Source organism: Triturus cristatus, chromosome 7 (assembly GCF_964204655.1).
Source record: "Triturus cristatus chromosome 7, aTriCri1.1, whole genome shotgun sequence".
In the NCBI taxonomy this organism is placed as follows: Eukaryota; Metazoa; Chordata; class Amphibia; order Caudata; family Salamandridae; genus Triturus; species Triturus cristatus.
Genome location: NC_140590.1, coordinates 541,101,838 through 541,117,567, shown reverse-complemented (window position 1 = coordinate 541,117,567; position 15,730 = coordinate 541,101,838). Strand labels below are relative to the sequence as shown.

Here is a 15,730-nt window from a genome sequence, read left to right as displayed (position 1 = left end):
GGAGTCCGGAGGCGCTACAGCGGTATCAGGCGTGGTTGCAGCGGGGCTGCGAGCGTGCGGGGACTTCATTTCCCAGAAGTCCCTGCCAGACCGACGACGAGCTTCCGGTCCGCTCTCCCTGCTGCCCCGCCCCCCGCCCTCCTGAGGCTTTAAATCTACATTTTACTCCCGCAGCGCGGGACGCAGCCCGGGCGAAGACTGGGCAAAGACAGGGCCGTTTGAGGCCGTTCGAGGTCTGTGAGGCCTGGTCTGGGCTACCCCCTTATGTATTGTTCAAACTAGGCTGTGCGAGTGTAAGTGTTATACAGTTTATTATTATCATATCCCCACAAGTAAGGTTGGGGGTTGCCCTGTTGGTTGTTGAGCTATGTCTAGCAGGTTAACACGGAGCAAGGCCCCAATTGGTGGTCTTCCTATCAATGGTCCTATGGACGACTTTATTACTCGTACCAATACAGCCATAGACCATGAAATTTCCAAACTCCAGACTCGTGTTTCCCTGGAATTGGCGTCCGCTAGGAGATTGTCCCAGGTATTTGATATGTCGAAAAAATCTTCCCTGGGCAATATAGCCACTGCGGTTACCCCGCCACGTCCAGCTACCCCCCATTGTGTAGTTACACATGTTGATGTCCACCACACTCCGGCTTTCTCTGTACTACCCCCCACATTGGAGCCACCGATTCAGAATAATGCTGCGAATCTGTCCATAACCCCTCTTAAGCAAGATACTGGTTCTAATAATCCTACCTCGGCAATGTTCTCCTCTAGGCACACTTTTAGTAGAGCCCACCAAGCTAAAAGAAAATGCACCTCTCGGTCTGCTTACCGTCGTAAGAAGGCCAAAATTGTGATTACTGAACATCTGAATGCGACTAGTGCTCCGGTCTCAAATCCCATGGGAGGGGGTGTGACCGGGGAACATTTACATTTCGAGGGGGTTAAAGATGAGCCAGCTCCTGCTTCCTTGACCACCTCCTTGGTTCTTGAGGCAGGAGAAGAGGGCATACATGTTGAGAGCAGGGACAGGAACGAAGGGGAATTTATAAGTTTAGTTTGGGAAACCCTTAAGAAACTTCTTTCTCCTCTTGATCTTAGACTCTCACGCATTGAGAACCATTTACTCGAGTTGGAAAAGAGCATTATTGCTCTGGCCACTCTCGGTCTGAGAAATCTAGAAAACCAGGGTTTTCCTGTTGCTGAGCCTCTTCCCCATGACAAGATCCCTCAAGTTCCACAACCTTCCCCTCCTCTACCAGCTGTCGCACGATCGATGCCTACATCGGGGCCTGCGGCTGGGCATTATAGCTCAACCGCCTCTATACCCAAAGCTCCTAAATGTCCCACCCCCCAACCAGTAGTCAAACCTAATATAGGTGTGTTACATAGACCCCCTCCTAGGGAAGCGGTGCTCCAATCAACCAAGAGCCCTCCTGCTAAGAATAACTTTAGAGGGGGTTTTATTGATCTCCCTCCAGAGGCTAATGAGTATGTGGTTGTGCTGACGAATGTCCCCCAGTTAGGAAATGGCCAATATGAGAACCATTGGTCTCTGAAGAATAAGACAATCCATTGGCTCAATGCGAATAGACCAATCCCTAATGGCCAGAGAAGTAGAATTTTAATGGTACGTAGAACCCCCTGGGTGGGCCCCTCAAGGAAATCTAGCATTGGGGATTGCGTTGTGGTGACCTTTGAAGATCCCTTCATGGTACACCACATCTGTTCCTGGCCCATTGGCGAAGGTTCTCTTGTTATACCTAGGCCTTTGTCCTTCTTTTATCCACCGTGTCTTAGATCTACACGTGATGAGGACTGGTCTCTAGTACACCACCGCAACTGGAGGAGCCACCCCAATAAATCCCAAGTTTTTCCCTTAAATTGGAATGTTTTTTCCACTTCTAATCGGTTTACTGGGCTTGAGGAGGTAGATTGACTGGTTTGCCAACCTGTTCCCCAGGATCCTTTACCACTGGTACCAGGGCACAATGAACTATCTTCCTTTCCTTGTGTGACCGAACCCTCGGCTGTTAGCCCACCAACTTCAGAGGGAATGCTGTCTGTTCCATCTATGGAGGCGGCCCAGATTACGCTGTATTCTTCTGATCCTCAACCTGTAACGGACCAACCGGCCCTACCTTGCCCGTTTCCCACGATTCCAATCCAGCATGTTACTTTAGCTAGGAAGCTGACTGATGTAACAATGGCTCCCTATCACCATCAGATTGAGCCATTATCTAGGCCAAATAGATCTGCTGTGGGGGGGGCAGGTCCTGTGATTAAATTGGCCACATTAGATGACCCTCCAAGACAGACTACCTCTGCCGACTCCTTGATAAAGATCATATGTTGGAATGTGGCAGGGCTCGCCCGTAACTTTGAAATTCCAGAATGGAATGCCTTTCTGGCCCCCTACAACATCTGTCTTTTGCAGGAAACCTGGTGTCTTGAGCCTAGGCATAGAGTGGGCTTCACGACTTACTTTGTTCCAGCTTCCCATCAAAATGGAGGTAAAGGTCGCCCGTCAGGTGGCCTTCTTATATGGGTTAATATTGCCCTAGGTCTAAGTGTCACTCAAAAACCCACGCATTCTCCTGATCTTCAGAGGATAACCATTCTATGCCCAGGGGGTAGGAAGTTGGAAGTCTTCAACCTTTATCTAAGGGGGGCCAGGGGCGGGTCATCCACATTATCCTCTACAGGTCTGGGCAGCGATTTAGCCGCCTGCAGTATCGACTCTTATATTCTTCTGGCAGGCGACTTTAATTGCTGTTTTGAGCCATTGGCTGTGGAGGATATATTGGATACTTGGGATGAGGACACAAGGAGAGGTATTCCCATCCTGACCCTAGATCCGATTCCCAAGTGGACCCAGAGTGCGGTGGACATCAATGCGCTGTGTTTGGAACATGACTTAAGACCAACTAACGGCCGATCTAAATCGGATATCCTGGGTGCGCACACCTACAACCGGATAGGCCGTACCTCCAGAATAGACTATGTTGTGCTGAATTATAATTTGTGGGCATTCCATTATGATATGGAGGTCATTGCGTCTTGTGATAGTGACCACATTCCTCTCTCCTTATCATTGATTCCGCCCTGGCAGGTGGGAAATCAAAATAAGTTTCCCTATAAGTGGAAAACCTCCCATGAGCTTGTCCCCTCGGCCTGTGGTAGGCGCCTAAAATGGGCTAAAGTAGAAGCGGATGAGGGAAGGTTGGCACAGGCAGGGACCGCAATGTTAGCGGCAGGGCAGCGCCTGGATGCCCTGGGTGTCTCCAGCCAATCTGTTTTACCTTTATTTACAGAAACCATTGTGGTGCTAAGCGATTTGTTTATTATACCCCAATCCAGCGCAAAGGTTTCTGTGAAGGGTGCTCCCAGGGCAAGAAATAAATGGTATTCTTCAAAATGTCGGGTTGCCAAGGGGGATCTTATTACCGCAGTAAAAAACAAGGATCCTGGCTCTATCAGATTGGCGAGGAATCTCTATAAAAAAGTTGTGGCAGAGGCGAAGGAGGCCCATGATTTTAGCTTTTGGTGGGAATTAGCGGAGGCAAGTACCAGAAAAGACTCCAAAGGGTTCTGGGATCTGTTAAGAGCCAGGGACAAACCCCTTGATTCGCAGTTTACTTGCAACATTCCTGGCGATCTCTGGTTTGCCCACTTTTCCAAATTGTACTCTGTTCAAAGTGGGGTACCCATCCTTAAAACGGGCCTTCATGCCAGCCTACCACCCGAGATTTCTACCAATGCCTCCCCCTTCAGCATAGAGGAAGTTGAAGGGGCAATCAGTCGTATTGTTTCTAGTAAGGCTGCTGGTCCCGATGGAATTCCGGGGGACTTGTTGAAGAAATATCCATCATTGTGGAGTAGATTAATTGCCGCTCTCCTGAATGAGGCGGTGTTGGGTGGTTCTCTTCCCGACTCATGGAGTGGTGCTGAGGTCGTCCCCATTTTTAAGAAAGGCAGTCGGGACGACCCAGCTAATTATCGCCCTATTAGCCTGCTTGATTCAACGCAAAAGGTTGCGGGCAAAGTGGTTCTAGGTAGGATCCTGCAGTGGGTTGAAGAAAACCAGGTTTTATCAGATTTCCAGGCAGGTTTCAGATCTGGGATGGGTACTATCGAGCAGACGTTCCGTCTCTTAATGATTTACTGGAAGGTGGTTGTGCTGGGTGGGGGCAGCTTGTATTTGGTCTTTATAGACCTGCGAACTGCCTTCGACCTGGTCCCTCGAGCCCATCTATGGAACGTCTTAGATAGGTTGGGTATACCTCCCTATTTGCTGGCCTTGCTTATAAAGTTTCATGAAAGCAACTTTGCCCAGATTAGATGGGGTACCCAGGGGGACAAAACATCTCGTATCTCCGTAGACAGGGGCGTCCGCCAGGGTTGCGTGCTTGCCCCCACTCTGTTTTCTCTATACGTTAACGGAGTGGTGGAGCATCTGCTTCAACAGCCATCAGATGCACCATCCTTGGCTGGTAGGAAAGTTCCTACGCTCCTGTTTGCGGATGATACCCTCCTAATTTCTAAGTCACCAGTAGGTATCCAAAAGTTGCTTTCTAGCTTCAAGGCCTTTTGTGATACCAAGGGCCTGTCTATAAACATAAGCAAGACCAAATTCCTCGTTCTTAATCCTCCCAGAAAAACGGTTGTTCCCCCTACCTTGGACTCTGTTCCTTTGGATAGAGTCAATGAATTTGACTACCTTGGTATTCGTTTATGTGCCAACATGAGTTGGAAGGCGCACCACCAGAAGGTGTTTCTGACACACAAGAGAGTCTCAGGGGCCCTGCTCAAGGAACATCGTGCCTCAGCCTTAAAACCTATAGGGGCACTGCTTGATATCTATAGGGCAAGGGTGGTGAGTGCAGTATTGTATGGTGCGGAACTGTGGGGTACACAGAGTGTTGACACCTTGACATACCTCGAAAACAATTTCCACAAAGATCTAATGAGGTTACCCCATAGCACCCCTACTATTCCTCTTTTGTTAGACGCAGGCACACGCCCAATTTGTGAACAAGCTAGGCTACGTCCTCTCTTATTATGGGCCAGGATATGGAATGTCCCTGAACTGAGTAGTTATGCAGATGCCCTTAGCGAAATTCTATCCTTATCTGGCTGGCATAAGGTTACCTGGCTCAGGGAGGTTAAGCGTCTCCTTTTGGACCTGGGATTAGAAGATGCCTGGGCAAATAGAACAGCACCCTCAAAACAATTGCTTAAGAAGATCTATTGGCTCTGGGCGGATAAGGAGAGGTTGTGTAACCCTAACCATTGTAAATCTGTCGCCCAGTTTTTCTTGGTTAAGGAGATCCCTTGTAGAGAACCCTACTTGGATTTAATCCTTAACCCGGGTGACAGAGCATTATACTTTAAATTTAGGGTGGGCGTTCTTCCTTTAGGTCTGTTTACGTCTACTTGGAAACCTCCACACCAAACTATACCCTATTGCCCCTTTTGTGATTCTAGGGTCGAGTCTACAGCCCATTTGTTATTTGAGTGCTATGCTTATTCTGTGCCCAGGTCGAGATGGTTAAAACCCTTATGTAGGTCTCTAGGCACAAGATCCTGTCTGGAAGCTTTACGCATATTACGTTCAGACGCCCGTCCCTTCTATGCCTGTTGCTTGGCTAAATTTTTGGGGTGGGCTTGGAGGATAAGATCTGCAAGAAAACAGTTGTTACAGTAATGTACTCTTCTTAATTTTTTTTTAGATATTAGACAGTCATGGAATTTAATAACTTTTTACCTTGTAATTGTATATGTGTTATTTATTGATTGTTATGTGTTGTATTGTTGTGCTTTTATGACAAACTGTCGAAATAAAGCTTTGTGAATGAATGTGAATATGTTTTAGGCCCTACCCTGTTGTGGACTTTTGTCCCACCCACACAAGTGAGGTAGCATTTTTATCAGAAGACCTGGTGGAACACTAAGTGGTAGGGAATGTTTGCCAGTCCGGTGATCCCACAACTTTCCCACAAAGAAATGTGAGGAAAACCTGATTTGTTTATCTAAATTTGAGGTTTACAGGGGAATCTGGGTAAGAAAACCTTGGGGGATCTGTGCCAGCCACACCTCCCTGGACTCCACCAGCTGTCTGGTTTTCAAAAATTTCTGAGTTTAGTAGGTTTCCTTAGATAGCTGCTGAGCCTGGAACAAAAACACAGGTGACCCCCTTGCAAAACCAGGTCATTTTGTGATCGATAATTTGGATGCCTCCAACATACATTTTCCCTGCAGTGGTCACTTGGCCCACCCACACCAGTGAAGTAGCATTTTTATCAGGAATCCTGGGAAAATGCCAGGTGGTAGGAAATTTGTGCCGGCCTGGTGGTCCCACAACTTTCCCACACAGAAATGTGAGGAAAACGTGTTTATTTAGCTACCTTTGAGGTTTGCGGGGGAATCTGGGTAAGAAAACTTTGGAGGATCCACGCAGGCCACACCTCCCCAGAGTCTCCCAGGTGTCTAGTTTCCAGAAATGTCTGGGTTTGTTAGGTTTCCATAAAGGGCCTCTTAGACCAGGACCAAAAACACAGGTGACCCCCTGCAAAACCAGGTTTTTTTGTACACGATAATTTTTATGTTTCCACAATATGTTTTGGGTCCTTTCCTCTTGCGGGCACTTGGCCCACCTACACAAATGAGGTAGCCTTTTTATGGGGAGACCTGGGGTAGCGCTGATAGGACATTTGTGCCTGCCTGGTGATCCCATAACTTTCCCACACAGAAATGTGAGGAAAATTTGATTTTTATTTTCTTTAGCTAAATTGGAGGTTTGCAAGGGATTCTGGGTAAGAAAACATTGGGGGAACCACACAAGCCACACCTCCCTAGACTCCCCTGGGTGTTTAGTTTTCAGAAATGTCTGGGTTTGGTAGGTTTCCCTAGATGGCCACCGAGCCCAGGAACAAAAACGCAAGTGAACCCAAAGAAACACCAGGTTGTTTTAGGATCGATAATTTTGATCCTCCTCAATGTTTTGGGTCCTTCCGTGTTTACAGGCCCTTAACTCACCCACACAAGTGAGCTAGCATTTTTATTGGGAGACCTTGGGGGAACGCTGGGTGGTAAGAAATTTGTGCAGGCCCGATGATCCCACAACTTTCCCACACAGAAATGTGACGAATCATTATGTTTTTGTCAGTGAATCAATTTGCTTCTGGGTAAGTAAACCTTGTGGGATCCACACAAAACATACACATATTGTTTCCTTGGTGACCAGTTTCCAAAAAGATGTGAGGGCAGAAGGTGTTCACTACAGAGAAAGTATGCACTGACAGTAAAAAGCAAAAGAAAAACACCAAACCATTACTGCACACACATCCACTAGTCAATTGAAGAATTTTGGTTGGATTTGACATTAGGTTAAGGAACTGATTCATAAAAATCTTTTATGCACCAATGACTTTACGAAATACAACCACAAAAGTAATTGTTAGTAATTTCAACATTACATCAAAGAACCACTGACTTACAGCTCGTAAGCTGTAAATCCACGGCAAGGCACCAACCATTCACATGCCTGTCATGCATCAGACACAGAAAACCATTCACACTGCCAGCTGCGAGCCAAACACAATACAACACATATATTTACAAACAGCGCCATCCAAGGGCGCCATCACTCTCCTACGCCAACAGGACTAATACACCAATCTCGCCACCAAGCACCCAAACATCAGGCAACTGATAAACACACCTCAATACACATACGAGCTACCAGCCACCAAAACACCGCCAGTCCACACACATTACCAGTCTACATACACCGCCCTCCAGGCAAGCGCCAGCCTACACACACTGCCAGCCAAGTGCCAGTCTACACACACCGCATGTTAAAGCGACGTTAGGTTGGAGCAATATTTAATGGCATGGAAGAGATATCCTACTGTACTTTGCATTTGTGGCTTAACACTTTGCCTTCATATAATTTGTTATTCTTTTAGGATGAATGAATGAGAATTTCTATAGCGCGTACAAATACCTTAAGGTGTGTGGGCGCTAATGCAGTTGAAGCTAACTGGGGGGCAGGTTATGTAGGTAGTCTAAAGCTGTTGCTTTCCTTCGTGTTTTTTCCAGTCAACTTGTAGGAAGTTTGCTTCTGTTTTAGTTTTCTGGTGTACAATGGGACGTTTGGTCAGTCTCTTTTGGGAAGGACAAGTTTATTAGTGATGTCATGGATGTTTATATAAAGTGTGACTGATGGCTCTGATTTTCTCTGACAGTTGCTGTAATGGAATGTTTTGATGGACATTCTCCAGGTTAAACTCTCAAAAATCTGACCTGTTTTCTGCCAATTGACTTGGGATGTATTACAGCTTACCAGTACAAGATCCGTCCAATCTAGATCTAAGTATGTGTTGTATGTAATAGCGTTGCAAGGTGCGATTTAAAGCTCAGGATATTATTGTGTAAGATCGCAGCATGAACATATTTCTTCCAATTTTGAAGTGACTGGGTTTTTCAATATGTTCTGTGGGATATTGAAATCCATGAAAAATATGTTACTGGAGTAGTACTTTTTCTCCAGTATGACCAGTTCACCAAAGTTTTTGGTGAAGGAGGAGTTGCATCTAACAGGATCGGTAGATTGGGATGGTTGAGACAGAAAGTTGTTATAATAGGGGAATATGAATGAGTTGGGTATGGTGCAATTCCAGCAGGTTTTGTGCTTGATTGTGATACTGACACCTTTCTATTGTCTGTCTTTGTAAAGGATTTTGAACCAGTCTGTCATAAGAATGCCAAATGAAAGTGGAAAGTTGGCATGAACCAGGTTTCCATTATGAAGAGCATGCCTAGACTAAGTGGAGGCGTGAACTTACACTGATTTTACATTGAAGAGAATACATTTTAGGTCATGTATGGCATTGGGTGTTGTATTGTGAGCTCTAATGGTGTTGATTTAAAGTTTTCAGGACGTACTCCCTGTCCTGGATTGTTTTGAGGTTGTTTTTGTTTTAAGGTGTAATTTAGGGTGGGTTAGTTTGTCTCAAGACTTTTAGACAGGCATAATCTAACAGTGTTGGTGGTGGTGTGCCGTGGTAGGTTTAAGTTTGAAGAGTGGGGAGACTAGTAGTCTGGGGCGAGTCACCGTTGTTAAATTAAGAAATATGAAGAGTTGATACTTCTAAAGATTTTGGTCACATGACTATGCCCAGATGGAATCTGCAGGTTTTTCCCACAATATTGCCAAAATATTATACTGTGTTTTACCAATTCAAATGTTATCCTGTAGAAACCCATTCAATGGGGTCCTTCAGTGCTCATTTTTGGCGAATTATTATTCATAGCAGACAATCTACAGTAGAATAAGGAGCTGCTGATTAAATGCACTTGTAAACGATTTCAAAGGCCCAAAATAGTTTTGGTGCTTGAATAATTTATTACTAATGTAAATGTATCCGCACAGGAGCTAATTATGTTGTACATTTCAGTATGTTGTGTAAAAAGATGATTCAGAACAAATGCACACAATATTGTGTAAATATTGCTAATATTGCTGCTTCAAGAGTTTCTCAAATTTTGAAAGGTGCTTCGACAGGGTTCTGAAATGCTATAGGTGCATGTAACTACAATACAATATAATAGTCATAACAAGCTTTATTCTGTTGATAAACCATACAAGCATAAAAGCAAAGCCAGATAACCTACTTAAAATTCCGAAGACGATTCAGTATACTACATAAAATAAATTTCCATTAAAACATGCTTATAAAAATCTTAGAAATACCACAATAAATATACAAAAAAGTACAATTTTATCACGTTTCACTGATAATCAATGTCCCCCACACACTTATAACAAATGAATATGATATGCAGTTACCAACTAACCATTTTTCTCAGTCTAACAGACGCAGAGATGAATGTATACACAATAAAACAGGTGTATTGAGATAATAGCAGCTGTAGTTAGTGCAGAGCAGGCCAACATAACCTAACCTTTGGGGCCCTCAAGAGTGGGAGCAAAACCCTTTCCCTTAGAATAACATATACCTTGCAAAAGAAAAAGAAATTAAGTGTATTCTGGGCAGAGCTTGAATCACAGGGACATGGCATGAGCTTGGATTCATGAAAAGCTTTGTTAGGATATGAGACCAGGAAGAGCACTATATTAAATGTTCACTGTATCAAAATAAAATATCTGAGTGATGTAAAGGAAAATATAGCTAAGGTTCCATCTGGTCTGTAGTCACTAGTGGGATATAGGCAGGTAGTCTTTGCTTCTCAACTCCCTGGCATGCCTTCGCTGCCAACAAAAGGCCAGGAAATCAAGATATAATAGCTTGTTGACTATCAAAAAGATCAGATCTCCCTAGCACGGTAATTGGTCTTTCACATATCTTAACCTGGATATACAGTTATTTAAACTTAGATAGTCTTTTATAATGTCCTGGTTTAAGGCCATTTCATTGTTTGACCACGCCCGAGCTTAAATGGTATGGTGCCAGCTTAATTCAGTCTTCTATGTTTAACTGGCCTAGTTTCATTTGACAAAGAAATGAGGGCACGGATTTAGGTACAGACAAAAGCCTTTTGATAAACATGTTTTCATTCCCCTGAAGGGGCAATGTCACAATAAACCCACACCCCAGCACCATAGACCATAGTAGAACAACGTTGAGCCATTTAGATTTTTATGGTATCCATCGGCTTGCACCCAAGTTTCCCAGTATACTGGAATAGGGCCTCTTTTGTATGATTTACCTGGGCATTCCTGGCTTTAATTAAGTGAGACCAGGTACTTTTTTGCCCAGATAATTTAAAGCTGTGACACAGGCAAGCTTTCTTTATTAATATGGAAAGCTCTGGTTTTCGAGACATCCAAAACCAAAAATCAGGCCCTAAAATCAAGGTGTCAGATTCAGCAATAGTTGTGTGGAGGCCCAGTTTGCTCATGTAGGGAACAAATCTATTTAACAGTTTAATAATATAAATCTCACATTGTGAATAATAAGGTAGTGTATTAATGTGGTGTGAATGGGTTCTATACTTTTTGTGAGGAAGCTGCAAAACTTGTATAATTAGAAACTAACCTTACGGCTAAATGTGAAACAGTCCAATTGAGAAATCAGCTTTAGGTTATGTGTGCTTTTTCTTGCCTTTTAGCATACCTGTATCGTATCCTCCAGTCATTACAGCACAAGGCTCAAGCCTAGTTCTGGCCAGATGCTACCCGCTGCCAGTGCACACACGTTCTTGTGGGAGATCAGCTTGAGACTTGTCCCCAATGGAGCCACAGTCAGGACATTTGGCAGGTGAGAGCTTCTTAGGAACTTTTTACACGAAACTCAGTGAACTTTTGATCAACTATTTTGCCCTAGATCATCTAGGATAAGCACATTTTCTTCAGCCAGCTCCGAACAACAACACGTCAGTTGTGTGACACATGTGTAGTTTACATCTAACCACTAGTGTGGCATTGAGGTACTCACATTGTATGGGGTGATTACAGTTGCACCTGCATGTTAGGTTGCAGATATGTGTGATTGTAGTATGACCTTTGTTGAAAGATTTGGGTGAGGTGTGTGAGGTCCTGACACATGACTTTATAGCCTTCCAGAAAGCTACATGATTTTCTAGATTGCTCATTGGGATCTGGACAGAGTTCCACAGCTTGCTGTCTTGGACTGAGAAAGAAGCTGCCTGAATAAGGTCTTGATGAAGTGTGACACTCTTAACTCTAGTTGTGTGTTGTATTGGAGGCCTCTTCTGGGGCTGTGGTATTGAATATTTGCCAAACAATGTTGGTCCTTTTTATAAATTGCGCAATGTGTTTTGCAAAGTGTTTTGAATGGTATTTGGCAAGGTACTTTCAGCCGGTACACCGCCAAAGAGCAGGCGTGGTGTCGTACCAGGATTTGAAGCATAGGGATATGCTGGCCACAGAGTTTTGCACATATTTTCTGGGTTCATAGATGTCATCTGTTTGAATAAGGCAGGTGTGAGAGTGGCTTGGATTATGTGGTAGAAGCCAAAGTCGGGGGAAATCTGTTTTAAGATTCTGAGTAAATTTGTTGAGGATTTCATTACAGCGTTTATTTACTGTACTACATCTAGAATTAATCCATTAATTGTGTTGGGCTTGTCATCATGGATGCCTTTGCTATGTAAGTGGGCCAATCAGGGATTTCTTGTGCTCCTGACCAGTTTCCACATGTAAGAATTTCAGTTTTGTCCAGGTTGAGCTTAAGGTGGTTTGCAGTTATCCATGCTCTCTCCATGATCTGGTCTTGTTCCAATCTGGATGTCATGGCATCATAGAGATTCTTGAATTTGAGAATGAACTGTGTGTTCCATCAGGTTAGTTGTAATAAAACAGACTGAAGGACTGAATCAGCTCAAGCTGTGGTAGACATTAATAAGGAGGGTTGAGATGGTTGAGGCTTGAGGAATGCTGATTTCCAGGTGGGAGGGTTTGGAGTTAAATACTAGTAGTGAGATGCAGTGGCTTAGGTTGAATAGGAGTGAGGCAATCCAGTTCAAGGCGTTTCCTTGACTGCTGCATTTTCCAGTCTAGTCAGAGTTTTGCAGTGCTGGTGGACAATGTAGAAAGTGGGGGAAGAGTCTAGTACAGCGTATCTCAAACTGTGGTTCTGGAACCACTGGTGGGTCAAGAGCGGATATTTGTTGGGTTGTGAAACTCCTGGTCTCTATGTAAGTAATATTTAAAATGATTAACCCCAAGTCTGGTTTTAAAACAAACGCTTGCAAGTATTCTCAAGCAACACTCCAAGTGAACCTTCTAGTGTTTGTTGCTGGTGGTTTTTTTTACTTCACAAAGCCATTTTAATGGAGAATGTGCTCATTATACTTGATCATACACAAACATACCTCTTGTGTTTAATTTTCACACATAAATTGAGAAAAATAGATGTTGCCTAAGTGCCAAATCTACTGACTTTGTACTTTGTAAACAAGGTTTGAGCTGCGGTGTTGACTGAACATCCTTTGATTCTGGGCAAATCGCTTAATATCCTGTGGTTATAATAAAATGTATCTGACTTTGTGCATTGTAATCTAGTATTTTATGTAAAGTGCTCCAATACCCTTGGGCCGTTTTTGCACTAAATACAACTGATAATAAATATATGTTTATTCCAAAACGCACCACAGAACTTCATTTTAACACAAAAATGGAAAAAGGGTACACCCATACTCTCTTGCAGAAGACGCTTCTCAAGTTTTCTAAAATCACTAGTATCAACCACGAGATTCTTCAGAAGCTTTGTAATTTTAGTGAACGATGCCACAGACGAGTACTCCACTCTGAAAAGTGGTCCTGCTCCAGACTGTAATGCAGTTCACCATGTGCCATTTTATGGGCAGATCAATATCTTGGCAACAGTCTTCTAGGACACTTAGGTGCAAAATTATGAACAATACTTACCAAGGGACGTCGTTAGTCCCCTTCAATCTCTGAAAAGACAAGAAAGACAATGTTATTATAATGAATAATAGTTGTGATATATCTTACATGAACACTCGAACTACATTTGTGAATGTGTGGTAAAAATACATGTTTGGAAATCTGTGCATGTATATTTCTTAGAGTTCGTTTTAGGAAAAGAGAGAATTGTTGCAAGGATACCTTGTCCATCACAACTCTTAAAAGGCCTGGTATGTAGCTTGATTTATAATTGGAATGATCTTCTGATTATTGACAAATATATTGCCAATGAGTATTTCATTAAAGACAGTACAGAAATTAAACGTTAAGGAAATCAAGGGAGAGAGTGCATCAAAGGCGGGAAAGTGGGAACTACCAGGTACTGATATATGAATTTAAAGGCCTACATACATTTGAAAACCCACCATATTAATAGGAAGGCGTAGAGGCGTGATATGATATGTAAAATCCTTGTTTATATCACAGACAGACTGCAGACCACTCGTCCAAAGTAGTAATGAAACTCGCGGAGGGATGGATAGCAGTTAGTTTTTCAATCTTCTCTCACACTCTCTCTCTCTCTCAAAGCCATTCCCCTTTCCCCTCTGATACCTCACCCCTTTCTGTGTATCAGTCGCAAAGGAGTTGTTGTCCAGGGGTGGAGTATGGCTCCATCATCTCAACATTCCGCCTCCTTCCTTCAGGATTATACTGGTGAGTGCCTGACACCGGACTGCTGCCTTTTTTTGGGAATCTGCCTATGTTCTTAGTTTGGACTATGACAGATGCAGTCCCTCTGGGATGACATTATCTGTCCTGTGCATCTTGAAGGGTTTTTTTCAATGAATTTCTATTTCTGCAGTTGTATGTAGGCTACTTTACTTCTAGTGGATTGTAGGTTGCAGATTTATTTTTATCCATACCTGATTTCTTCAGAAGTGTTTTATGATCCCGCTTTGATGATAGATTAATATTTGACTTTCTTTAGCATGCTAACCACGTTAAGTGATTATTGATCATCATTTGTACAGCTTTTGAGATAGGTTCGATGGTAGGATTTCCTTGAAGACAGTCTTGGGTGCATGTGTCAGCTGGTGGTGGAGTGTGATTTTTAGGTCTGGCTTGACAGCTAAGCTGTCATCAACCCTTATGTGATCAACAAAAAAAGAATTATCAGAAGTACTACTGAGGAAGGGTCTTGAGCTCTGCTCACTTGGTTTTCTTGAATATACCATTTGATTGGGCATGAGGTGTGTGCTTCCATTGAAAAAAAGTGCCTGTATTATACTTTGTCTTGTTGTAAAACGTATGCTCACTGTAGCTGGGCTATGTTGGTTATGGTGGAAAGCTTATGTTCAAAGATATAGGCCTAATATATTTAGCATGAAAAGTTCCAATGAAGGCAGTAGGCTTGGTGTATCTATTGTGAAAAGCATATGATAAAGTAAATAGGTCTTTAGGGACGGATTGTTATTTTACTCTATATTAAAGCATGCAGAGAGGTATTTTGTTACACACAATCTTCATGGTAGGCAAGGGTTTTGGTGTTGATTATCCCCTGTGACAAAACCATGAGGGTAGAAGATTGGCACTGTGATCCTTGTTAGGTCCTCTTAGGAGCGATTATTATTTTGTTTTACCAAAAGTAATTTTGTATAGATTTGGACTTATTCTGTCTGTATGCCTAATGATTGCCTCATAGGAAAGCTTAATGTTCAGTACTGTAGGCCTGAATTAGTTATAGGCCTCATTGATTTCCTGGAAAAGTTATATTCAAAATCATAGGTCTGATCTGTTTATTGTTATGACAAAGAAAGTAGGTCTGGCCTATTTATTGTGAAAAGCATTTGTTAAAGCCAGTAGTGTGTGAAGGAAACACAACTGCCTGTCTTGCACAGGTTCTACCCAAAAGGGGAAAGGACACTCCTGTTGCCCTTGTAACTTTTCTGTGTGTGAGGTCGGCTTGCATTGCTTCCGCACATGCTGATCCTGTTTCACGTGGGGTGAATGTTCCACTGTTGGAGCCACAGTCTGTGCTTTATTTTCCTGCTTGCATTTGCAGTTATGCAGCTGCACAGGCTGCACCGAAAGCCACTGATGTAGTGTGCAAAGTGTTCCTATATGCGTGTCCCAGAACTCAGGGTGAGAGAAGGAACAGGCTTAGGGCCTTATTACGAATTTGGTGGTCCATGGACTGCCGTACCGGTGTTGGCGGTCCACCCTCAGCGAGCTTGGCAGTCAGACCGCTGTATGAGGAGTTGGGCGATTGGCTTTGCGAAGACAGCTGCTGAACCGCTGACGCCGCCAGCCAACTCC

The 15,730-nt window shown here is 43.5% G+C and overlaps 1 protein-coding gene across 3 annotated transcripts in view; it reads left to right on the top strand.

Annotated features, from left to right (window-relative positions):
• TEN1 (TEN1 subunit of CST complex) overlaps positions 1-15,730 on the top strand; it is a 125,605-nt gene that overhangs the window by 47,418 nt on the left and 62,457 nt on the right. For all 3 annotated transcript variants that reach the window (XM_085616952.1, XM_085616951.1, XM_085616953.1), the window contains exon 2: positions 11,134-11,282. In XM_085616952.1, coding sequence (XP_085473078.1) covers positions 11,194-11,282 — 89 coding nt within the window. In that variant the 5' untranslated portion in view covers positions 11,134-11,193. The remainder of the gene's footprint in view (positions 1-11,133; positions 11,283-15,730) is intronic.